This window comes from Simochromis diagramma, unplaced genomic scaffold, assembly GCF_900408965.1.
Source record: "Simochromis diagramma unplaced genomic scaffold, fSimDia1.1 OVJJ01000317.1, whole genome shotgun sequence".
Classification (NCBI taxonomy): Eukaryota; Metazoa; Chordata; class Actinopteri; order Cichliformes; family Cichlidae; genus Simochromis; species Simochromis diagramma.
In genome coordinates, this window is record NW_024386994.1 from 4,033,114 (window position 1) to 4,057,772 (window position 24,659).

The 24,659-nt window shown below is 39.3% G+C and overlaps 1 protein-coding gene across 1 annotated transcript; it reads right to left on the bottom strand.

The window, feature by feature from the left end:
• Positions 1 to 101: 101 nt before the first annotated feature.
• si:dkey-183c6.7 (urea transporter 2) lies at positions 102 to 24,250 on the bottom strand. Its single transcript, XM_040040794.1, has 8 exons — positions 20,151 to 24,250; positions 18,658 to 18,847; positions 17,959 to 18,087; positions 16,766 to 16,955; positions 9,876 to 10,023; positions 2,778 to 2,909; positions 1,029 to 1,078; positions 102 to 650 (listed from the first exon to the last, which is right to left on the bottom strand). The coding sequence occupies exons 1-8, from the start codon at positions 20,275 to 20,277 to the stop codon at positions 468 to 470; spliced, it is 1,149 nt and encodes a 382-aa protein (XP_039896728.1). The 5' UTR covers positions 20,278 to 24,250; the 3' UTR covers positions 102 to 467.
• Between the last annotated feature and the right edge of the window lie 409 nt (positions 24,251 to 24,659).

The following is a 24,659-nucleotide window of genomic DNA, read 5'->3' on the forward strand; positions in this document are numbered from 1 at the left end:
TTCAGTCTGTGTTTTTATTGACAATAACAGTAAAACTGTCATTTAAAAAACAAAAAACAAAAAAACATGATTTTATTGACTTGTTGATTTTCATGCTTATTAAAAGAGGTTTTCTTTCCCTTTAAAGTGCCTGTTTCTGTCGGCTTTGTGTGTCATTTGAGGAAAATAATACAGGGGGCTAATCAGAGTGGAATATTTGACATATTTAATAGAAATGGTCAGGTTTGAACACATACATTTATGTAAAGACAACTGAACAAATCACTACTGTGCCTTAATTGCCACACTGTGGGCAAAATATAGAATGAACTCCTCCTTAAAGTGTTCAGTAAAGTGTTCACCATCTTTAACAAGCCTATGCTGACATGAGAATGTTTACCTAAAACTTTTATGGTCTACTCCATCCAGCTAACAACATGACAGTCCAGATACAGTGCTGCGTACACAGGTGCATGTCTATCCTCACGCTACACATCTGCGCTCTCCCTTTCTTCGGTGTTTCCAGCTTCCCATTGGCTTCGCAACTGCAGGTTGCGTTCAGGAGCTCTCACTTGACCAGTCGGGATGCGGTACGCTGCTAAACTGCCGGTCAACAGCAACATCAGTGTGGCCACCAGAGTAGCTGCCCAGCTGCATGCTGGCAGACCAACCTTGGCAGAAAAAAAGAGAGAGGATCTTTAATAATGAATAAGACTGAAGTGAGACAAAATTTCATGTCCACTGCTTTTGGAAATTCTCCTTCTATATATATGCAAGCTTTTAGGACACTGAAGCCATAATTTTTTTAGATTGTAACTACTTATTTGAAAGTTATAGTTATTTTAGTTACATTTGGTGGCTCCTGTAAACACATTTAAGGCTAAATACAGTGATTTAAATTTCACAATCGAGTTCCAATCAATTTGAAAGCGATATCCTACTTTGGAAGAATTGGAAGTTCTACAGAGTATAACACATAAGAAGCCAAGCTTGCAAGCTTGGGATCAAAAATGTGAAAAGGGTTGTGAAAGGCCTCTGTGTGTACTCACAGTTCCCATCAAATTGCTCAAAGCAATGTCAGCATATGCAGAGAATAAGGCTGCGGACGGGAGAAAAACAAAAGATTAGGTTAAATATATCCTCCATATATTCACTCCCTATCACTCTCCAGGTTTCTGTCTCACATACTGCTCTGTGGTATTTAGTTGCACTTTCTCCTGACAGTAGACACAGTACCAGCTCCACGTAAGGCCAATTTACCTAATGTGCGCAGATTAGGTCCCTTTTCAGAGGGGTCAGTAGCGCTTTTTGCCTGAGCTGCAATTTTATTCTGTATTTATGTGTTAAAGGTTTGAAAAGGAAACACATTCTGAATAGAAAGATAGATTTGTCTATTCAGAATGCCTTTCCAGCTTATAACTGACACAATTAGAAATAATTGTTCAGTGTAATTACAGCTATTCAGCATGAAGGAGAGGAAAAAAGGAGAGGAGCAGTAATAAGTAGAGGGATAATGTAGAAAAGGGGGAAATAAACTGAATTAATGACAGGAAAGTGGAAGTAGTGTATGTACATAAATGGAGTTACTGCGGGTTAAATAAGCTGTTTATTTCATACGTATATGGTCATTAATGGAGACATGCCATATTCTTCTTAAGGAGGGATGATTCAACATCAGAATGATGAACAAAAGAATTCATTTAGTGATGATTCACTGAGAAGAGCTGTGATGGAGTAAGTGACATTTTGATGAGTCAAAGGATATCAGCACATTGAGCAAATTACATAAATGCACAAAAAAGAGGCCTTTCATTCAAACGGGTGACTATCTCAGAGACCCATGTAAATGGGTCTTGTTTGTTTGACCTCAATTTCCTCTCAAAGTAAGTTGGTTGCTGTGAGTATTACTTATTACTATCAGGTTTTTGACACATAAAAACTTTTTACCCACATTCTCAAGACGAATAAAAAAAAAAATTGACTGCTTTAACCCAGGGGTGGGCAACTCCAGGCCTCAAGGGCCGGTGTCCTGCAGGTTTTAGATCTCACCCTGGGTCAACACACCTGAATCAAATGATTATTTCATTACCAGGCCTCTGGAGAACTTCAAGACATGTTGAGGAGGTCATTTAGCCATTTAAATCAGCTGTCTTGGGTCAAGGATACATCTAAAACCTACAGGACACCGGCCCTTGAGGCCTGGAGTTGCCCACCCCTGGTTTAAAGGGTTAAAGATAACTGATAGCCCGCTTTAATGCTTCAGCACCATGGACAGAGGCAACGGGAAGCTTACATTTGGACCAGTAATAATGCTTTTGTTGCCCTCCAGTGGCATATTTAAGTACTGAGACTCACAATTACACAAGCAAAAATATTGTTTTGCTGTTTTATTAATTCTGTAAGACAAATACAAGGAAGGTCACGTCATTTCAAGCACATATTATTTTAACAATGGGAAACAATATGGTTGTATTGTTGTTCAAAGCCATTTTAAGCTGTTCTCTTATTTAAAAGGCGTCACCACAGCAGGTAACTCCACATATTCCATTTGTCAGATTTCCCACCACATTCCTGATACCCAAGGTACTTGTTTGGTAGGGCGCTTTTTCTAAGGCGAAAGCTATTGTGCATATTAGAGTATACACAATGGCTAGAGAAGAGCATCCCCCAGAATAAATTAGTACTTAAATGCCATCTTACATCATTTGTTATGTAACTACAGCGTCATTTAACTGCCATTAGATACTTGAGACAACAGATAATAACTGTGCCTGTGTGTGTCTGTGTGTCTGTGTTACCACTGGTGATAGCAAAGAGGTGCGTCCACAAGCTGAAGATGAAGAATCCTCCAACAGCCATGCAGCCCAGAGCTCCATTAAACCCTGACAGACCTGAGTACAGAGATTCATGACGCACTGCCATGGACAAACCTGCCACACACATACACACAATAAGAGCCAATGAATGAGTCACACTTGTTCACAGATATGGTAATAACACAAGTGGAAATACACAAATAACAATTAATTACTGTATCCATCACTGACAAGCTGAAGTACTAAATAACTGTCCATGTGGTGGTGCTACATGCACACTATTGTGTGGCTGCTCTCAGTGCAACGTGTAATTTGCGTGTAACCTAATAAGGACATTTTAATGTTTCCTGGCTGCTACTTCAAATCAACACCCAGGAAGAGACTCTGGTCCAGAGTAGAATAGAATAGAATGGGCCTTTATTGTCATTGTACATGTATAATGAAATTGTGGGTGCTCCACAGCAATAAAATATGAATAGTGGACAGCAAGAATAAATAGCAAACAGGAGAATATATATACAATCAAGATACAAAAATAAGAGAAAAGCACAGATTAGAGAACAAATGTCACTAAATATCAACATTTCACTGAAGATCGCAGAAGAGCAGTTAGTATTTTAAAGTCTTGTGTAACTGGGTTTACAGAATATGATGCATCACTAAGGTAACTGCTGCCAGTTTGCCTGCTTTGTCTATTGTATTCCAGAATATTGCAGGTTGAATTGAGCCACTGTATGTCGAATGGGGCCACACCAAAGGGAATCTGCCTATTACATTTTCTTAACACTTAACATATCAGTGACATGCAGTTTTAGATTTGAAACAGAGAATAACATTCAAATCTTCATCACAAGAGATTAATTCATTCTGAGTTTGATGTCAAAGAGGCAGGTGGATTAAGACAAGGTCAATGCCTTGCCTCTGACTCACGTGCACACGAGATATCCACAGCAGTGTGACACTGAAACTAAAAGCAAACTGCACAGGGGGCATGCTGACCCAGATAAATCTCTGCAGGGCCAAAAGCACTGACATTTTTTCTCCCTGGCCTCCGGCACCAGCTGCACAATGTCTCTCAACTTTCACAAGGGAGAATAACAATTTCAATACAATGAAGTAAGAACACGTAGAGCCACTGAGTTCGTCTGCAAAGGCCAACAAGTTTTTTTTTTCCAGAATCAGTGAGCATGACAGTTAACATTTCTCGGAAATATTTAACCTTTGTTGAAATGTTAAAAAAAAAGAAAAAAGTATTGCAACACAGTGTTGTGGCGCAAAATCCACTGACTGGTTGAGGCTTTTCTATGTGGAGTTTGATTGTTTCCTCTCTGTCTATGTGGGTTCTCTTCGTGTACCCCGGAATATGAGTGTGAATAGTTGTCCTTTTGTGTTAGTTCTGCAATAGCTTGGTCACCTGTACACGGTGTATCCCCACCTCTCGCCCCAGGATAACCTCAGCCCACCTGTAACCCTGAATCAGATAAGAGGAAGGCAACAGATGGAGCTGGATGGATGCATCTTCAACCTTACATTTGGAGCAGATCTGACCTTTTGGAAAAGTTTTTGTGTTAGATTGTTTCCTGATTGATTATTTAAACTTTGCTCCATTGTCATACACCTAATTTGCAATGGCTGCATGTTCACTTCCCTCATGTAGGTAAACACCTTTTAATGTAATGCATCCCAATCCATCAGCAGAATGCCAGCAATTGCTAATTAGTATGTCAGGAGATAATCTAATTACAGTATTGGACATATTCAAATGTTGACCTGTTTTAGATTGCAGATTAATAGTTAGGACACAATCGAAATAATTAATATTCATTTCAAGGACATACCAATATCAGCTTTCATGGCAATCTATTGTGTACTTGTTAACAACAAGCTTAACCTGTAAGTCATTAGGACACATTATGCCCAAATTCTGTTCATCAATGTGAAAAATAGCGTGATAATCCACCAGCTTCTGAAATATTTCCATTCCAAGAGCCACACCAATATTGTGTCTAATCCCCAGTGCCTTCCCTCAGATCTAATGCAAGTGACTATATAAACTGGATAAAAAGAGTGCATATTGCACGAGCCCTGTAGTAGGAGTGATGGATTTTTAACTGTCTGGATATGTCGAATATCATAAAATAAATAACTGAACACGGTCTGGTTGTGAGGAGTGACCCTTTAATCCTCCATTTGCTCTTCTTATAAATCATTTACACACATGTGCACTAAGTTGGATGAGCTCCACTTTGCTAAGTACATTTTTATTTTTTACCTTTCAGCCATTTTCATTTTAATGCCTGAAAATGAAAGATAATACACAGTGTAAATGCATGGCGACTGTGCGTGGTCGCTTTGATGCTGGTTTTACAGACTGTATTTTATAAGGAACTATCAATTTTGGTGGCTCGTCTGTAGATTAATGACCCTCAGGCAGTGCTGTGATTGATTTCCTTATTACAAGGCATTGGCAGCAGCAGTTTGGCAGTCTGGACCTGAAGCAGACTGACCACACCCCTGTGGTGCTTCCTTACTCTGTGTCTGCTAGACTATTGGCTTCCACTCCCGTTTGCTTTTTCTGTTTTTACGGCCACCTCCTTCAGCAGCTGCTCGTTAAACGCTTCACTCCCCTCTTGTCTCTGCTTCCTTTCACACTCTCCATCTTTTATTCCAACCATTTTCTTTTGTTTCTCACATGCAGTACTTTTCTTGTTCCCTTCATTGTTTGATCACTCCTCCTTTTCCCACTTGGTCTCTTTCTACACCATTAAAGACTAATAGCTTTGATGGAGAAAGTCCCTGGAGGATACTAAATTTTTTTTTACTGTTTTTACGTCTTTATTCTTGTGTGTTTCTGGATGTGAAACTCTCTTTCTGATGTCATCTGTGCTATCAGAATGAGTCAGAATGAGTATTCATATCATATTAAATCCAGTATGTCCCCTCTCCTTTTTTCTCCTCTCCTCCCATTTCTTTTTCACATTCCATTAACAGTGACTTGCAAAAAGAGTAAATGGTGGAGAAATTTATCGCAATGAACTCATACGAATTTTGCATAATGTCTAACTTGGTATTTTGCTATTTGCCTCCTAAATTTCCTTTCCCACCCAGTGGACCCTCCTGACAAGACCGTCCTATGTTGGTAATAATTCTGCGCTATCCTAGGTACCGTACCGTAGGGTGAGAGGCAGGAACAGCATAATAAAGCTGGAAATTCTGTTTCAGGTGTGCCACCCCAATATTTTTAGTGGCTATACCCATGAAAGTAATTCTGGAGGCGCTGATCCTCTGGGCTTCATGCAACTAGTGACGCATCCTTTGATGTTTTTAAGGGGGAAAATCGTGGACTCAAATGTTAATACTCTCTAGGGTTCAACAGTCTAAGCATCAGATGGAATTATTTATCTTAGCTTTAGTAGTACTTTATATTACAGCTTGGTAATAACATGGTAATAATGGAATAAAAATGTGAAAACAATATTACTATGAAATATAGTAGAAATGGGCAGTTTTTCTTTTTGCTGGCCTGATTCATGATTATTGCTACAGTTATTTGCTGGAAATCATAATACCTTTGGAAATTTCCATTATTCTATTATTACTATGAAATTTAATAGAAACATGCTTTGACTTTATAAACAGAAATTTCAGACTGTTCAGCTCAGCCATTCACAGAAAATACTTCATTTATGCCGTTAAGCTTCTTATGTAATACCCGAAGGTCTGACTCAAGACCACTGGTGTATAGTTTGACCATAATTCTGCCAAGAGCCTAAATAAAATCACAAAAGCAGGTGTTGCCGTTTACTTTACACTCTAATTTGATATATTTTAAACATCCCTATACTTCATGTCACAAATAAACATCCTTCTTCCTCCTTTCTTTTGTTCTCCTGATGCTACGCTATGCAAAATCACAAATGCAGATGTGAGATTTGATGAAAAATCATTTGATGAAAGAACCCAGAGTTAAGAGTGAACCGTAGTTGACTTCTCTGATGCTTCACTTTTTCTTTCCTCCTGTACCTGATACACAATATGAATGCAGCAGAAGGTAGACAGGCTATGGCCTACATACAGCCCCTGATCTCCTCCTCCTGAAATCCCTCATGGGACTAGTTTACAGCACAATCCTTAGAATGACAGCTCTAAAAATGTCCTCACACTCTCTCCTCTCCAAGTCTGACCCATGCTTCTGTATCTTTCTGCCTCCTTCTGAAGACATTAAAAGGCGATGAAGCTGTTAAGCTGAGACAGCCTCAATGATTTCATCGGCCTGTCAATAAATTACACATTTCTGAACATCTGCCACCTGCCTGCCATTTGATCTTTACACATTTAGCACTACAGTCATTTGTTTTGTTTTTATTTATGTTTTTGTCACTGATTTCATACTTTGTAAGTACAAAACAAAACCTAAACAAACAAACAAAGAAATAAAATGGTGACATTTAGTCCATAGATGAATTATACAGGTTTTTTTGTATATCACAAAAGATTATCGGTTTACTTATCTTGTCCAAATAATGATACAAGGTCTTTTGTTGTTTCTCTCCCTGTCACTTTTTTATTTCATTTACTCAGGTCATGCCTTATCCTTACTTTCCCTTCAAAACTTATTATACCCTTTCTCAATTCTCCATCTCCATGTTTTGTCTCCTGACACTGATCCTTCTATTCTTGTTCTAATTCTCTGCTGAACAGGATTCAGTTGTAAGTTTAACCTTGTAGCACTTATTCACACTCTCAACTGTCTCAATTGTTGCCGCTGTGGCTTCTTTTCTTTCGGTGTGTGGGTGTCCATTTTACATTTATTCAGAGCTTCTGGTTCACCAAACAATACCAAGAGGTTAAATGATGCTTATAATTACACAGTAAATGTTATGAACTTTTCTCATGACTGTATATACAGTATAGTTTAGTAGTTAAGAACAACTGTGGAGATCTGTGATGCAGAGGAATCTGATACATCAGACTTTTGTAGACAAAAAGTACAAAAATAATAAATTAAGTTTAGTTTTATTCTTTTTTGAGAGATTTGTTGCCTGGCAGATGTATAGTAAGACAATTGCAGTAACAACAGCATTTAAAATTAGGAACAGGATTGTTTGCTGGATAAGAGCATATTTTAGGTTAGCGGCTAAATTTTGGGTTTTGCAGCAGCTAAAATCTTTCTGATGGAGCCCGAAACTACAGGTGTCTAAATGACAGAGACAAAAGAGTGAGTGACTTTCATGTTAATAAAATGCTTCAAATAGCTTAATATGGCTAAAATATGACTAAAATTCTAAAATCACTTAGAGCAAAAGCCGCATTACAAAGAAATGAAGGAAAGAAGAATGGATGACAGAAAAAAGAGAGAATGCACAAATAGCAGTGAGAGAGACTTTGGCATTTTGTCTGTCTGCATTTAGCTGCTACGCTACATCAGGCTGCTTCCTCTTGGCTCTGTCTCCTACACAATCTCATTATAGTCACATCCCTTTGATTACTTTCCCATCACACTGTTGTTTTTATTGCAGCAGTCTGTGTGGTTGTTTGTGTTTGTGTGTTTCTGCACTCCTGTGTGTATGTCCCTGCCACTGTTAGCATGTGTCCACAGGTTTGTGTGAGTGTGTAGCTGTACCAGCTCACTCCCACTCTTCTTTTTTTTATTCTGTATGACTCATAGCTACAAACACACATGATGTAGACACACACACACACACACACACACACACACACACACACACACACACACAGTATTTTAGGACACTTTACTAAAGTTACATAGATGTGGCTGGAATCAGTGCTGAACGTCCAGCGTTTCTCATTCTTTTGTGTAAACAGAGTCAGAGTGAAGCAGATATGAGAAGAACACTGTGCCACAGCCCCGTGGGTGTGTATATAAGCCAGCAGTATTAGTGCTCTGCATGGCTAATTGCTTTGTGTTTTATTTAGCTTCGTGCGCACAAGCTGCTGCTGCTAACAGTTTCTTATTTATATATCTGCTGCTGACATGTCTTAATTTCAGAGAGATGCATGAACATAACCTGAAATTGAACTCATTACAACACACTTTCATTTGACACTTCGCATGCAGACATTTACGTCTTCAGGTCCTGGCAGAGGTATTGCATTTTGCTTTTGGGCACAGGTGTGACTACATGCGTAACACCAACTTTGACACACTGTTTCACAAACCAGTAAAGCACGATAAAGCATAGCTTTTAGGCCAAATCTGTTAATATTGTTAATATAAACAGAGTTTTCCAGTATATTATGTGTAAATGTTAATGGCTCAGTTGGGATTATCATCATGCTTCCACCTGGGTATCAATCTCAAGGCATGTAAATTACTGTAGGATAATTGTGTGAATAAGAATATGAATAATCTGTGTCTTCCAGCCTTGTAATTGATTTGCAACCTGTCCAATGTGTGCATTTTTCCTAAAGTAAACTATAGCAGGTTCATATGGATAAACAACGGATTCACAATTTGTAAAATCACAGAGGTCAGAGCATGAACAGACCTAGAGCAGCTCTGTAGGGAACCATGAGCTACTCCAATTTTCAGTCTGACTGAGGCTGTATTTCTCTTTGTGTTTTGTGTCTTATATTTACAATGTCTTCAAGAAAGGCCTAATAGGCTCAAAAAAGGCAGACTTTAAGTCCTTTGTGAAGGTAAATTGGATCCTTCTACCCCCCCATAACACAAACAAAACTACCTTGTGATGTTTACTTCTCCCCTCAGTAAGCATAAATAGTTTGTACTGCTGGCTTTCTATCATAAATATTGTCTCATGCTTGGAAATGGTACCCCAGAGCCACTGAGGACATTGTTACACAACTATTTTCACACAGTAATACTCACCTCCTCACATTTTCCTGTGAAGTTTAGGAGTTCCCTGTAAGTGGTGAGCTCTAAGGTGATGTATCATACAATGAAATGCTGACAAGTTGATCCCAGTATCACTGAAGACTGTGTTAAATTGGGATTTATTGTGAGTGGTGCATTTGTATGATGCACAAACAAATGCAATAACACTTTTCTCTCTCCCACTCCTCCCACGCAGCCACATGAGCACACAGATTGAAACCAACCGGTCAGCGTTCCTACTGTGGATCCCAGCAGAGCATGGACGGCGAGCAAGGGGGAGTAGAGGAAAACAGCTCCCAAGATGAGAAGGGACGGTCCCAGGTCCCCACAGGCAAAGATCTGACCCACTCCAAGAGGGATGCCACGTATTACCTGGACAAAGAGAGGACTTAGGGGATTATTTGCTTTGCTTTTATTATCTAGCATACTGAAGAGCATTACACAGAATTTATATAAGTTGCAAGAGCAGAAACACTCTCGCAAAAACATAATAACACAATGGTTGAAATAACCTCAGTGACTTTCTTGCAGCTTAAATCAGCATTTTTTTTTTTTACCAACATTCACACACACCCGTGCTGCATCCAAACCAGTTAAATGAAGAGTTTCCATGGTGACGTGCTGGTGCACCTGCCTGTCGCGGATATTTACAAGTCATAAACGGTCTTTCATTATATTGCTGTAACTCTTGCATGCGTGCCTGTGTATGCGTGTGTGTTTGTGCAAGATTAAATACACTGTCAGTGAAGTGCAGCCAGAGCACCATCCTCAGCAGACTGACTGAAGCCGAAGACATCAAATATAAATAGGATCGACGTCATCACCGTCTCTGGAGAGAACCAGAGGAAACATGAGTGAAAGAAAGAATGGAGGAGGAAGACTGATGGAAGAAAAGTAAAACAGAGAGCAACAGAAAATAAATACTGGATAAAAATGGGGAAATTAGGAAGAGGAAAGAAGAAGTAGCAAGGAATATGAGGATGGGACAGGATCACAGTGACCTTGTTCGTTGTAAACTAAAGGGAAGGAGAGAGATAAAGAAGGAAGAAAGGAGGAAGGAGATTTGCACAGCAGAGCAGGGAAACAGACTGGAAGGAAGAGAGGCACAGAGATGAAAAGAACGGTTTAGAGGGTGTAAATCTCATAAGTAACAAACAAAAAGGGAATCTATTAAGTTAAAGGAACAGCTTTTTATGCGATGAAAGACAGACAGATGGAGTGAATCAGAAAGGAAACAATGAAATATGTCTGAAGGAGGGAAAGATGGAGAAACTTTGATATGTGGGGAAAAAAACTGAAAAAAAGAATCTGAGGTGATGGAGCTGAAAGTTGTGGAAAGTAATTATTTAGTGTGAGGGACAAACTGTGCCACGGGGTGTGATGCTTGTTAATGGAATCGTGTGTAAATCTTGACTCCATATTCAGGACACCTTACAGCGCTGACGGCTGGCAGCATGGCTAATCTAGTTTATACAACTTTGCAGTTACTTTGCATATCGTCGTGTACAGAAATGCACTTTAGGCAATGTGCTAAAAAAACAGAAGAAACAATTTCAGTCTGTAGTCTCTGTCAGATAGCTTCATACCAGGAAGCCTGCTTACAGGTCTTCTAAGGTCATGTCCCTGCCATCAGTGTTTTGTTATTTTCTTAAAGAAATAATGAAGCAAAGTCATGCACAAAAACTGAAAGAATGTCTCTCGGCTCCAGTGAATAAAAGCTGAAGTCAAAGCACAGGAGCCAAAGACTGAAGTTCCCTAAATGGACACTTGAGGCTGATTCCACAGGCTATTCAATTCCAGCTGACTCCCATGTTAAAATGCTTAAATTTGCATATGCGTTAAGCTGGTGTAATAAATCCACGGCAGACCCGACCATACGTTCATGCTTTCCAGCATACTTTATTCACGGTTGCTGTTTTAACAATACTCGGGTGCAGTTTTCCAGATCACCGCCAAACACATCACCAACCACAACACACACTCAGGACCCAGTGCTATTTACGCAGGACGGCGTGATGAGCCGATGCAACTCCGGTGCGTTGGCTTCTCCTGCAGCTGCGCCTCACCTGACTACTGCCTAATGCATTTGGTATCTATATGTTATTTTCTCTTTTGTGGCAACAAGACATGGGGTACAATCAATCCCTTTTCTTCTGATTATCTGGGTCATGGGTGGCCTCTCCCATTTACCACAAGGCGAGAGACAGACAACCATTTGCATTCACATATTCACCTATGGATAATTTAGAGTCACCAATTAACCTAACTACATGTCTCAGGCCTGTGGGGGGAAGCCAGAGTACCCAAAGAGAACCCATGCAGACACGGGGAGAAGATGCAAACTCCACACAGAAAGACCCTCGGCCTGATGGTGGATTCCTTTCCCGAAATTTCTTGCTGCGAGTCAAGAGTGCCATCACGCCAGCATGTTGCCCAACATGGGATAAAATATTTACATAAACCGAATTAAGGCTTGAGGTCATGCATGGGTTATTGGGCTTGTTAATGCATAACTCCTCTTTGTCCTCTTTGTTTGTCAGGTGGGTTCAAAGTATGCTCTCGGTTATCTTCTAGACATAACCTCGGCTAATTGGAGTCACTAACCTGCACCTTTTGACCATGTTTGTGGTGCTGGTTATCTGACAAACAGCATGAATTGCTGTGAGGTTAATTGTACTAACAGCCCAGGAGAGAATCTGGAGCTCCAGTTTCGTTGAGAAAGCAGTCTGTGCTGACTACGAGTGTGCTTTGGTAACATGAGAAATAAAAATTAAAAATAATGCAAGTTAGCTGATAATTTGGCCCTCAACCTTGATGACTGTAAATTACTTCCTTTGATATAAAGCCCCCTTCCACCAGTCAAGGACACTCTTGAGAAAGCAGTCACATCACTGTCAGAATCCACAATCATGAGATGTCCTCATGAATGGCTGCAAGTGGAAATGATGTGTTTGCTGATGATGACAGAAATAACTGGATGAGTTCTCAAGTGTGCAGGGCTTTACTTTCTGCTCAGTTTCAGCCAAATGCTGCAAAATTAATCTGACAGAGTTTCACAGCGCAATGGTAATGACATAAAGCATACTGCAATGACAACACAGGAGTTTCTCAACACAAAGAAACTGGATATTCTTCCATGACCAAGTCAGTGACCTGATGTCATGCCAGCGTATTTGGTGTTTCTCTGTGTGAGTCTATACAAAATATTTTTGTATAGACTGTATATTTTTAAACTGCCAAATTGTCATTAGAGCATAAACCTAGCTGTTAAGACATTATAATATCCACATGACCACAAAGCTTTTCTGATTTGGGTCACCTAATTGGGTCTGCCAAAGATCGAATTTAAATTCAGTCGCTGTGTAAGTGCTGAGATGCCAGCTGGCTCACTGAGATCAAAAGCCGAACACAGCAGCTGGTGAGAGTCTGGATTCCTGTCTTGTGAGAAGCAGCTCAAGGTAAGTGCCTTTCATTTGAATTCAAGAGATGAAAGGAAATAAATTCCTTACAAAGGTACACTGTTCAGCAACTTGTAGACAGTCTACTATACTTTCAGCTTCAAATTCAGGAGTAAGTTCTCACTTTGTTTTGTCTTTTTGTCCCTGACTGCTGAGCCCCAAGTTCCCAAATCCCCATGAACCCCCACCTCAGCCCACCCACCTACTCCCAAACTTACTGGGAACCTGATTAGCGCTCCTGATTTTTAAACCATTCATCACAAGTCCAAGCCCTTTCTCTCCATAGAAACGGAAAAGAATACAATTAAAACCGTAACCTTTATAAAGAGCTTAACCTGTGCAATCACATTCTCCCAGCAAAAATCATCCGTTGAAACAGTTTTGACTCATTATAATTTCCAAACAGGAGCGCCACCACTGACTGTTGCTAAGTAACTGGTGAGTCATAGCTGGCTGCTCTTATGCATATAGTGCTCCCAGTTACTTGTTCACTCTGGAGACCAGGCTGCAACATGATGCGCACTCTTAGGATAACCCTGGCCTTAGTTAAGCTTGGTTTCTCTCTCTTTTTTTTCTTCATTATATATCCTACCAACTTCTAATATTTCTGTTTGTGACTGCAAATGAGCAGCATCTCTTCTTTTTAAATGACTTGATGAGCTTCCTTTTTAAGATATTTTAGTGGAAGTCCTCATGATGTCAGCTCATCAGTAACAGAAATCCATTTAACCATCACGTAGTTTGATACTTCTCAGGGAGAATTTCATAAAACCAATCAAGTGGCTAATGTGCCGGTGGGACTTAAAGTGGAGTGATTAGGCACTCCCTGTCTCCTTTGTTAGGTACACCTGTTCTGCTGCTTAGTAAAAGAAATATCTAATTAGCCAATCTCATTAAAAGCTCTCAGTATATTTAGACATGAGAGAGAAGAAAGAAGAAATATCAGAGAGAGGAAAGCTGATTTAAGTGACTTTTAATGTTCCATCATTGTTTGCACCAGATGCACTGGTCTTAGGATCTCAGAAAATGCTGATCTGCTGGGATTTTCCTGGAAAACTACCTTTAGGGTTTACAGAGAATGGTCCAAGAAAGCGACTTTACCTATTAGATAACTGAAGGGAAAATGCTTTGTTAACGCCAGATGTCAGAGGATAATGGCCACAAAGCTGCAAACCGATAGGAAGGAAACAGTAACAGTGTCCACTCTTTACAGCCAAGGTAACTCTGAAAACCTTGAACAATGTAGAGAGGCAAGAGAAAAGTGGAAAAACATTGCCTGTTTTGATGAGCCTTGATTAATGCTGCAACATTTGGATGGTAAGATCAACATTTGGTCGGAAAAAAAATGAAGGCATGGCTCCATCCTGCATTCATGTTGTTTCCAAGTGTGGGTTAAAATTGTACAAACTGTACAACCTTGTCCAGTAATTGCACTTATAATTTTTTCATATATATGCATTTGTCTATCTAGAAGAAAATGGGATCATACTAAAATTAATTAAAACTTTTCCCATGGTGCACTTCGAATGCATTCACTGCTGGACTCCAAATCTTTAAAAATTGTCTTTGCCAGCATATTTTACTATTTAATATTTACCCCTCTGGCACATCCTGGATAAGAATATTAGTTTCCTCTCTACTAGTCTCACAGCACCATTAACTCTCAGCAGAGAGACACATTTTAAGAAAGTGTGACTTGCTTTTATATGTGTGGGATACTAATAAACTCCTAATGGCATCAATGAGATATAGTGCTGTAATAAAGTTCTCCTAATGCATTGAGCACAGCCCACCTGTGTTCTGGATCATTAAATGATCCTCATCTCAAAGTAATGTTACTGTAAATCTGACTCTCCTGCGTGACAATTATCACTGAAGTTAACAGTATCACTAGTGCCAGTGAAATTAGGCTCGCACGAAAGACAGTTATTTGGTTATGCAAGATGTTAGAGATTTAGATTTTTTGTTTATGTACTGTTTATAGTTTATATGACACTTAACACATTTATTTCATAATCCGTTTTAATAGTTTCAATAGTTCTAATTATATCAGTGAGGACAGCCAGAAAAACAGAAATGTCTCTTTTTGTAATGAAATAGCAATAAACAGTACCTCATACTCCAGGAAATGGCACCTGAGTGAATAGACAGGATATAATGGGTGATTGTGCCAGTAGGACTGAGCCAACACAGTCAGACTGAAAACCAAGATGTCAACTCTAACATAAACTTGAATATGCAGAAATCAGTCTCAATAATTTTCACAGTTTCACAGAAAACATTTGGACAACTTCAGGGAGCTAAGGCCTGAGGCAAATAATGCACCTGGACATGGCTAGATGATATGAGACAAATGAATAATTCATTTTCATTGTGTTAGACTTTCTGTCCCAGTATGAAAGTAAATCAAAAATCAAAAGGGTGACAGGTATAAAAATCTGTTACAATTAGGGATGGGTATCGAAACCCGGTTCTTGTTGAGAACCGGTTCCCACTGTTTCAATTCCTTGGAATTGTTTGCCATTTTTGGAATCGATTCCCTTATCGATTCCAGTCGCCCCGAATGACGTCACCATGTTGCGGAGCGTCATTTACCTGGCAGGAAACACGGCGGTTCAAACGCTCAAAAGTTTGGTTATACTTTACGAGAACAGATGACAACAGGGCAACTTGCAATACTTGCAAAGTAGATATTTCATTTAAGGGAGGAAACACTACGAATATGCAAAAGCATTTGCTCACAAAACACGCGATAACCTGAAATGAATGTCATGTTTTTAATTCCGCTCTCCGGACTCGTGAATCTCAACCCAGCAGCAGCGGTAACGTTTGCACGTCCTCTCCCGTTAATGCGGCAGGTAAATAATCAACTAACAGTGCATATTATGTTAGCGCGATCTGCCTTATTACAAAACCTGCCATTACTGTGCATTTAGGTGACCATGATGAGAGAGACAGACTGAGTCTGGCTCAGATGCTGGCAGTTCTCGCTGAAGTCTACCGGTAGCATCTCCTTTCAGGCCAGAATAGACGAATGTCACCAAGCAGTGACTAAGTTTGTGGTAAAAGGCTTGCACCCATTTGCCACAGCAGATGCCCCGATTTTCGGTAAGTGAATGTGTTTAATTGTAGGCAGGGACATTACTGGATATTCTTGTATAATTGCTACTGAATAATTTATGTTATACTTTGTTATTGCTACAGAAGAATATTTATTTTATAATTTTTCATTTACTATTTTTTTTCCTGGGGGACCCTGTGACACCCCATTGAAAAGCCGTAGGCTGTGGATCTCTTAAGATCTCACTGTTGGGTTTGTAAGGCCATGTTACTCCTAAATTTCTATCTTGTTCAAAGAGAAGATATAAAACAAAGTTCTAAGCTAATCGACCTTAGTGTTCTCTTTATTTAAAAAAAAATCGATAAAGAATCGACTCGTTAAACAGAATCGAAAATGGAATCGGAATTGTGAAAATCTTATCAATACCCATCCCTAGTTACAATGTAGCCTTCAGTATTTTGGTCATTCTTATTCCATATCTCAAGGTTTTAGTTGTCGATTCCAGATTATAGTTGCCTCTCTGTACCTTCACGTAATTACTTCTACAGTATTTATCAGACAGAATCCCAGTTCAGAGGTTTTACATATTCTTTACCTGTAAAGCTATGAGCTCTGTAGCATTGGGCTCCAGGGCCCCTGGTGGTTTTACTGAGTGGTGTGGAAAACAGGGGTGTTCTGGGCCAGTACACAGGAGGTAGAGGATGATAATAATGTTGAAGGGAAACACGGCAGCAGGCAAGTCCCAGCGGTCTAAAAACGATGAGAGTCCACTAAACAGAAAGACACTGAAAAAAGGAAAAGAGTAAGGAAGAAGTAATTAGAAATATTACTATTTTGTCTGTTTCATTTAGAAATGAAATAGACAAAAGGAAAACCCAGGAAGTGTATAATGTTTATCTGGACTTTTCAGTGGGAGACATGTTTTGTCACTGAGGCAGTCACTTCTTTTTCTTGAATATCCTGTTGACTGACTACTGTAGATCTCAGCAGAGACAACTCATGATGGGGAAGCTTTATTCCAATGTGCTTTGTTTAAAATATACATTACTGCACTGAGAAATTTAACAAATTCCTCTTTGTTCATTTTTGATAAGAAAATAATGATAATGATAATGATGAACTACTTTTTTTTTTTCTGAATGACACCAACCTTAACATTTGTTAAAGTCTGGAAAATGCCTGAGGTGGTGGGTACTTGAAAATTACCCACTAAAAAGAATCAAGTAGCTAATGTATCAGTAAATAACAAGATGTCTTTTAAAGAATATATAATCTCTGTAGATCAGCTGATCTAAGTGCCAGCCTGCATCACTGCTGGCTCAGCTGATACACTTTCTATGCATTCACCCGGCACCTCACATTTACAGCATGCTATTTAGGCAATATGCCATAGCTTGCCTCTGGTTGCTTTGCATGTCCAAGCTGCTTTGCAACCCATCTCCACGTCAGCTCCTCCTTTCATGCTATATTTGGATTAATCAGTGTCATATTTGTTGACCGCGATTTTCACACGTACAGTACATATAGAAAGATGGGGAAGTTCGTAAACAGAGTCAGATATTAAAGATATGAACGACTGCAGACAGAAGGAAAAATCTTCTTTTGAATTTGGAGAATCTGACTGAAAGGACAACATGAATGACAGCCATTCCCTTACCTGAACCATTAACCTTGAGAAACCTTGACAGTTGAGAAAGCACTCTGAGGAAATACTACTACTATACTATAATAAAATGGACACACAAGAAGGGAATATAAAACACATGCGTCCGTGTATGTGTTTCTTACCATGTTGCCGACCCCAGGAAGACAGGCAGCAGGAGCCACCAGTACCAGTCTCCAGCTGAGCTATACACTCCCATAAGCAGAGACACCAACATGCCATTAAAACCATGATGACCTCCCGCCACCTCAACACTATACATGCAGACACAGAACAGGAATATTTACATATGACGATTACATTTTGCAAATAAATACATAAATAAAAAACCCTGAAAGGTAATAAATCTGTACTGTTTTTTCTGTAATGCAACACAAAGCTTTAAATAGATTTTAATGGGTTCTCAAGAAAAATAAAATGTTCAGTTGAGTTAATGAGCTGAGGCCCATGGGTGACATTAAATTTTCTCTGCAAGTCAAAGTTAAAAATATGAGGATCTCCTGTTCAGCTGGAATCGTTTTATAAACCTTAAAAACATATTTCACTTTGTATGGTATAAATACAGGGAGAAGGCTTCAAAAATAAATGCAGGGTGGTGTGTATGCAGGGCTTATAGTTGTGGAGCTGAACTATTCTCATGAATTTTAAGTAGAAGCCCCGATCAATAGCGAACCTGAGTAGATTACAAGGTCAAAGGTTAAAGAGGATATGTTTTATTTATGTGCTTTTAGAATGACCAAAGCATTAAATATGGACACATAAATGTTCACTCCTTTCAGCCTCTGTAGTGTTGCCTGTGTTTGTGCATTTCTATATCATCCCACCTGTCTTGTCCTGTGATGACAGCTGTTAGCGTGGAGGCCAACACTCCCAGAGTTCCCAGCAGGCCCTGCCAGGGGGAAGCCCAGTACAGGGCACCCAGGATGAGACCACCACTCAGCGGGTTGTTGGCCAGAATTACCCTGGTCACCCCTCTCAGGCCACAGACTGCCAGCTGTAGCACAAATGACTTGTCTGAGGACACATGAGGAAAAAAAAAGGTCCCTATAAATAAACAGCACTTCACAGCAAGATGCTTGCAGATGTAAAAGTGGACTGAAAGAGGCGAGTGCAACTTTTACAAAATTTCAGCCGCAGTTGGATTTCTTGTTGCTAAGTCAGGGTTTTACAGCAGAATCAAAACTGGATTTTAATGATAATTTAGTTCCAAGTTGGAGAGAAAGTGCGACAGTATTCTCTGTGGGAGTCGCATCTGCGTGTTTTAATGGTGATGTAAGCTTTTCTGAATCATTTATTTATAATTATGGTAATTTAGCACTTCCTCTAGTGGCAAAGTTTTGCGATTAATTACATTAACCCTTTAAATCCTACCATAGAACCAAGTCCGCCAGAGCTTACTTTATATTTTTACATGCTGTAGTGCCATTTTTGGGAGCATTTTAAGTTGCTATACATCAATACAACTGTTATAGCCCATATTTTAATAATATGTATGCATTAAGTCCATAGTAACTACATTAATTGCAAAAAAGTGCAATAAACTACAAAAAAATTGAAAATCGTTTTTGTTTTTTTGTTTTTTTACATATATTTCTACTTGGAGAAATTTAAGAGGCTTATCCCTCAAAACAAAAAAGTTGCAAAAAATAGTTTACAACAACAGGAAATTTATTTTGAGTGTCTTTATAGTTTTATTTTTGAGATACAGCAATTTTTATATACTGCAGGAAAAACGAAAAACAATCCTATGATGCAAATTTGCAAAGAAAACAGCATCTGCATCAAAATAAACTATTTAAAGCAGTGCAATTCGAGTTCTAAGCATCCGAGAAACTATTCAGAAAAGCATAAAGTCAAACATGACTTTTAAAAACACCAATATAGGCTTTTAAGGCCTACAAGTAAAAACTACATTTTCCGCGGAAATGACGTCACTTCCGGTTTCAGGCAGGAAATGGCGGACATGCGATAGTTCGTGCTGACACCTGTTTCAATGTGGGAAGTGTTACGAACAGCTGATTGGATCGGCAAATATTATGTTTTTGTTCCTGCAAGCGCTTTTTATGCAATTTTTGCAAAGCTATATGTGGAAGGAAACCGTGACCGAGGACAAGCTGATGGCATAAGATGTAAGTACAACTCCTCCAGTTTCATATGCAAAAAAATTATTGCGCTAGCTTACGAGGTTCTGGTTCTACAGGGATTTAAAAATAATTACGCAAAACGGAGCGTGCCCGCTCCGACCAGCTTTAAAGGGTTAAGATTAATATTATAAGAAAAGGCTTCCGGATGACATGTATTGTGAGTTTTTTCCTACCCTTCATGTACTTATCCAAGTGCTCCATGTCTCCACTGCACAATAGCAGGCCATTCAACACACGCCGACTGAAGCTGGCACGCGTCCTGCTGGCCTCCTCCATCTCTGTTTTGGTTTCTATCCACATCCCTGCAGCTGCTGGGCCACACCAATACAAAACGTGGCAAATGGATAATAATTATGCTGCAACACTTCAAGGTTCTTCTTATTTGCGACTCTTTTTGTTCTGTTCTCGTCTGTGTTTGTTCCTCTGTTGGTTCTTTCCTTCCGCTCCCTCTGGTTCATCTCCACTCTCCTTCGCCTCCCTTTCGCTCCCCCTTCCCTTTCCAGTGCGGTTTAAGGGGGTAACTTATAAACCAGGGGGGTAACGTATTCACACAGCTTTCGAGCACAGTGCCAGAGACGAAAAAAGTCCAACAAAATCAGAGGAAGAAGACCTCGTCCTCTCTTTCTCCTCTCTTCAGCCAGCCCCACTCTGACATCTCATTACCTATTGTTTGTTCATTTAAGCTACTCATCCACTTTTTATTGCAGCATGTGTGTGAATGTTTGCCTTTCCTTATTTGTAAAGCCATTTGTGGACCTCATGTTATCTGATGCTTTTCCAAAAGGTGTAACATATAATCCAGATCTCTGTGCTGCTGTGTCCTCTCTGAGAAAGATATAGGAGAGGAAATGTTGTTGACACCAAGTTCTGGAAGTTCTGAGCAGCACTTGCTTTGCTTTTGACTTCCTGTTGACATCATTTTAAAGAAGATCCATACCAGAGCCATAACAAGACACTACTGCTGCCTTGAAAAGTCTTCCCCCCCCACTCTGAGTTAAGAGAAAGGTTTGTATTGCTGTTTTAAGTGCGTGTATACCTGTAAATCTTCCAGGTTTGTAGTGGCTTACAACTCACAGAATGACCTAAATATTGGAAAAATGCTTTGATTTGACATCTAAGCTTGAGAAACAAAAGAACGCGACTCTGTGGTGACTGCATTACAAGTTGTGCGCTTGTGTGTGTGCATGCATGGCAGTTGTTGCACATCCATTAGCAGGCCCAAAGTGGAGCAGGTGAAAGCAATAGCAGAATGGCACATATCATCTCCAAAAGTGAATCTTTTCACTTCAACTGAAGCAGAAAAGCAAGGTGGGAATTGCTGTGCCATTCAAGAACCCCTGACAGCTCATCTCTCTCTCTCTCTTTCTTGCTTCCTCAATCTCCCACGCTCTATCCATCTTTTATTTGCTTCAATAAATACATCCACTTCCCTCTGCTTGTCGCTGCTCCTCCTTGGCTCATTTCATCAATCACAGACGATGGAAGAGAGCTACAGATGGACACACACCCGAGTGGACTGTAATAAGAGGAAGGAAAATGCTGGACCTGCAAATGTGGTGGTTTTATAAAGACACACGCAGCCACAGGTCTACAGCACATGAGGACAAGCCACTCGTGCACTGATATGCATATTCTTATTCTTCTTGTTAGGTTTTTCTGTTTACTTTACTACAGACTCAATTTAACAGAGGGTGAAGGTCACAGAGAGCATAAACACATCACACTCAGAGGGTGGAGCCTTACAGTGAAGTATAAAGTATGGACTTATCTGCATTAATGTGTTACTTGTGTGTTGTCTAGTAACAGAAAACTGATCAAATGTGGGAGGAATCAACCAAAAGACCTTTGCTCTGAAGAAAAATACAGTTCCACCAGACGGGTTTTGTTAAGTAACTTGTACAGTGACACAGAGCAGTGTGTGAAGTCTGTAGAAAAACACTGTACAACATGTGTGACAGACAGAAAATCTGCACATAACATCATTGTGTCGGTTTTGTTGTACTCCTTTGTGTTTCTGTGGTTTTATTTCCCTGCCACCGTACATGTTTTCTTGTGTTAGTTAGTTTTATAGTTTGGTTACTTCAGGTTTGACTTTGACGTTGTTGCCTTACTGTTATATTTACTTCAGCAGCTGTTTTTATTCCCTGTTTTCTTTAATTGTTTCCACCTAGGTCTTTAACTAACTTTTTTACCAGTTAGCTATTCTCATGTCCTTCTGTCTTCTTTAAGATCATCTGTTCACCCACCTGTTACCTGTTTTATTCTCCTCCTGTGTTCCTGAGGTTCTTTGTGCCCTGTTTACTTCTTTGTATTATTTTTCGACTTGGGTTTGTATTGCCAGTCTTGTGTAGCTATTCTGGCTGTCAGTAAGTACGTATCCTGCCGGACTCTATTTGAGTATACTGAAATGTAACAGTTTAAAAGACAAAATTCAAAAAATGTTCTCATCATAATCCCTAATATTTATCCCAGAGTCTGTGTCCTACATTCTACATGAACACAGCTGGATTTGTACTACCATTTTTTTATGATTCAAAAAGGAGGGAAAAAAGTGTTAAAAACTGTAGTTCCTTGACTGCAGGAGTATTCAGCCCCCATACACTTCTCTGTTAAAATGCATACTTTTACAGTAGAAATAAAGAATTTTACAGCTTTGGACAAAACAAACAAACAAACAAACAAACAAACAAAAAAAAAAACAGTTTTGGTCCAGGGCTAATTTAACCTTTCATGGTAACTACCATGACTGACTTTAATAACTTCCTTATTGTTGTAATGTAGCATGGTGTGGAGATAATTGTACTAACAGTAATTGTTACACTAGTTATGATCATTTCTAGATAAGAACAAACAAAAAACATCAAAAAGCTAAAACTGAGGCTACCAACCTGTGCCTGAGCTATCTGCAGCAGTGTCCTCACTCAGATTCATAACATATGGGCTAACCCAATACATCTCAGCAGTTTAATGTCTCCTCAGACTAAAGGTGATAAACTGGATGGTCTCAGGACATTACTAAAAAACATTAATGTCACATCAACATCCACCAAGAACAGAGCAAAACAGAAGTACCAGCAGCTGCTATACATATCGAATGGACACATTATGTTTTGCAAGTATTAGGGTATTAATCTGTGGTTTCAGATAAAGAAAGAACAAGCTACCAATCAGAACTAATGCAAGTGTTCGAATCAGTTTCCAGAAATGCCCTACAGCCGCTTAAGTATCTAATTACTGAAGTGGCTCAAAGAATCCAATCTTCAAAGCAAATGGAGCATGAGACCCTGATAACATCACAAATGAGGTGCAGAAATAACAGCCCATCTGGACTTCAAGATGCAGTGTTCATACTGTTCATCATGGTGCTTAGCCTCGAAGTTTTCCCAGACGCGTTCACTGAAGGGCTAATTGTCTTAGAATATTCCAACATTTCCCAGGTTTGTAAACAATAAATTACTAAATGTCCACATAAGACAGTTGGGGTGTGAGGGCAGGACACACAAAAAACACACTGTTAAGGAATTGCGATTGTGTTATCTGGAAGATTAGAGAGGAGAGCAGAGGAAAATGGGCATTTTTTCTCTTTGTTACTATGGTGATTGTCTTTTTCCCTCATCGTTCTTTATCATCTTCTCTTTCGATGTTCTTGGATGCGTGTGAAACACTCACACTGACATACACAGACTTTGTTTTGTCACTTTAGCTTAAACTGATGCTAGATAATTTAATCGGCTTCCCAGAATGCATCAGAGTCAAGGTGAGCCGCTGAAAAACATCCTGACTTGACTGTAAAACACTGAAATGGCAAAGACTGGACTTTAAAACCACCGTCTGAGCCACTGTGGGGATCTACAAACAATTTCACAATTCATTTTAAAAGAAAGGCAGAACATTTAAATTATGGTTGCATAAAAGGAACGTGAACATGCTGACTATTCACTCACCCAGCCTCATTCTCTAAAGACTAAAAAAAGGCAAAGATTCAAGTACAAAGTGAAGATGGCTCTAATACAAGCCCTGCAGAAAGAAGCATGCCATGAATCACGAAGTGAACATTTATGGCTTACATGTGTCCCCTCACTCAGTATCAGAGAAACACTCTTCCTGTTTATGAATTCAGCGCTCAAAGACTTACACTACTAAAAATATTATTGCAATATTGCACACTGGAAACTATACTGTACCAAAATTATATTGTAATATAATGTTTCAAACTTTAAATCCAATGTATTCGAAGGTTTTAAATGTGGTTTTTAAAGATTTGATGCATCTTTAAAACCAAAACAAAGGAAACATTTTAGCTTGTTGGTGCAAATTAAAATTTATCTGATCAGATTTTATTGATCTGGGATCCTGTTGTCACCTTATACTTATTTTGAAAACAAATACATATTTTATATTTTAACAGACTGAAAACCAGGTCAGCTCTTCAAGTGCTTGCACTGTCACACATTATAATCCTGACTTTACACAAAAAAAAGCAGACCTGAGAATGTACTGATGTTTTTTTTTCTTTGCTTATCACCCTAAAGTAGCTAATCAATCGGGTGAAGATTTTTCCTATATAGCTTTATCAGAGTACACATGCACATCAGCATTTTAATTACACTGACTTCTCGGGCTTGAGTATCATTGCAATAGACTCGTCTTCCTTGCATTCTATTAAGAAAAGCACTGAAAAG

Bases quoted from the DNA above. Each gene is read 5' to 3' on its own strand.
- si:dkey-183c6.7 (XM_040040794.1), bottom strand. From the start codon at position 20,277: ATGTGGATAGAAACCAAAACAGAGATGGAGGAGGCCAGCAGGACGCGT. The intron at 1,079-2,777 runs GTAACACAGACA...TCCCGTCCGCAG, and splicing joins CCTCTTTGCTATCACCAGTG to CCTTATTCTCTGCATATGCT. The intron at 651-1,028 runs GTGAGTACACAC...TTTTCTGCCAAG, and splicing joins TGAGCAATTTGATGGGAACT to GTTGGTCTGCCAGCATGCAG.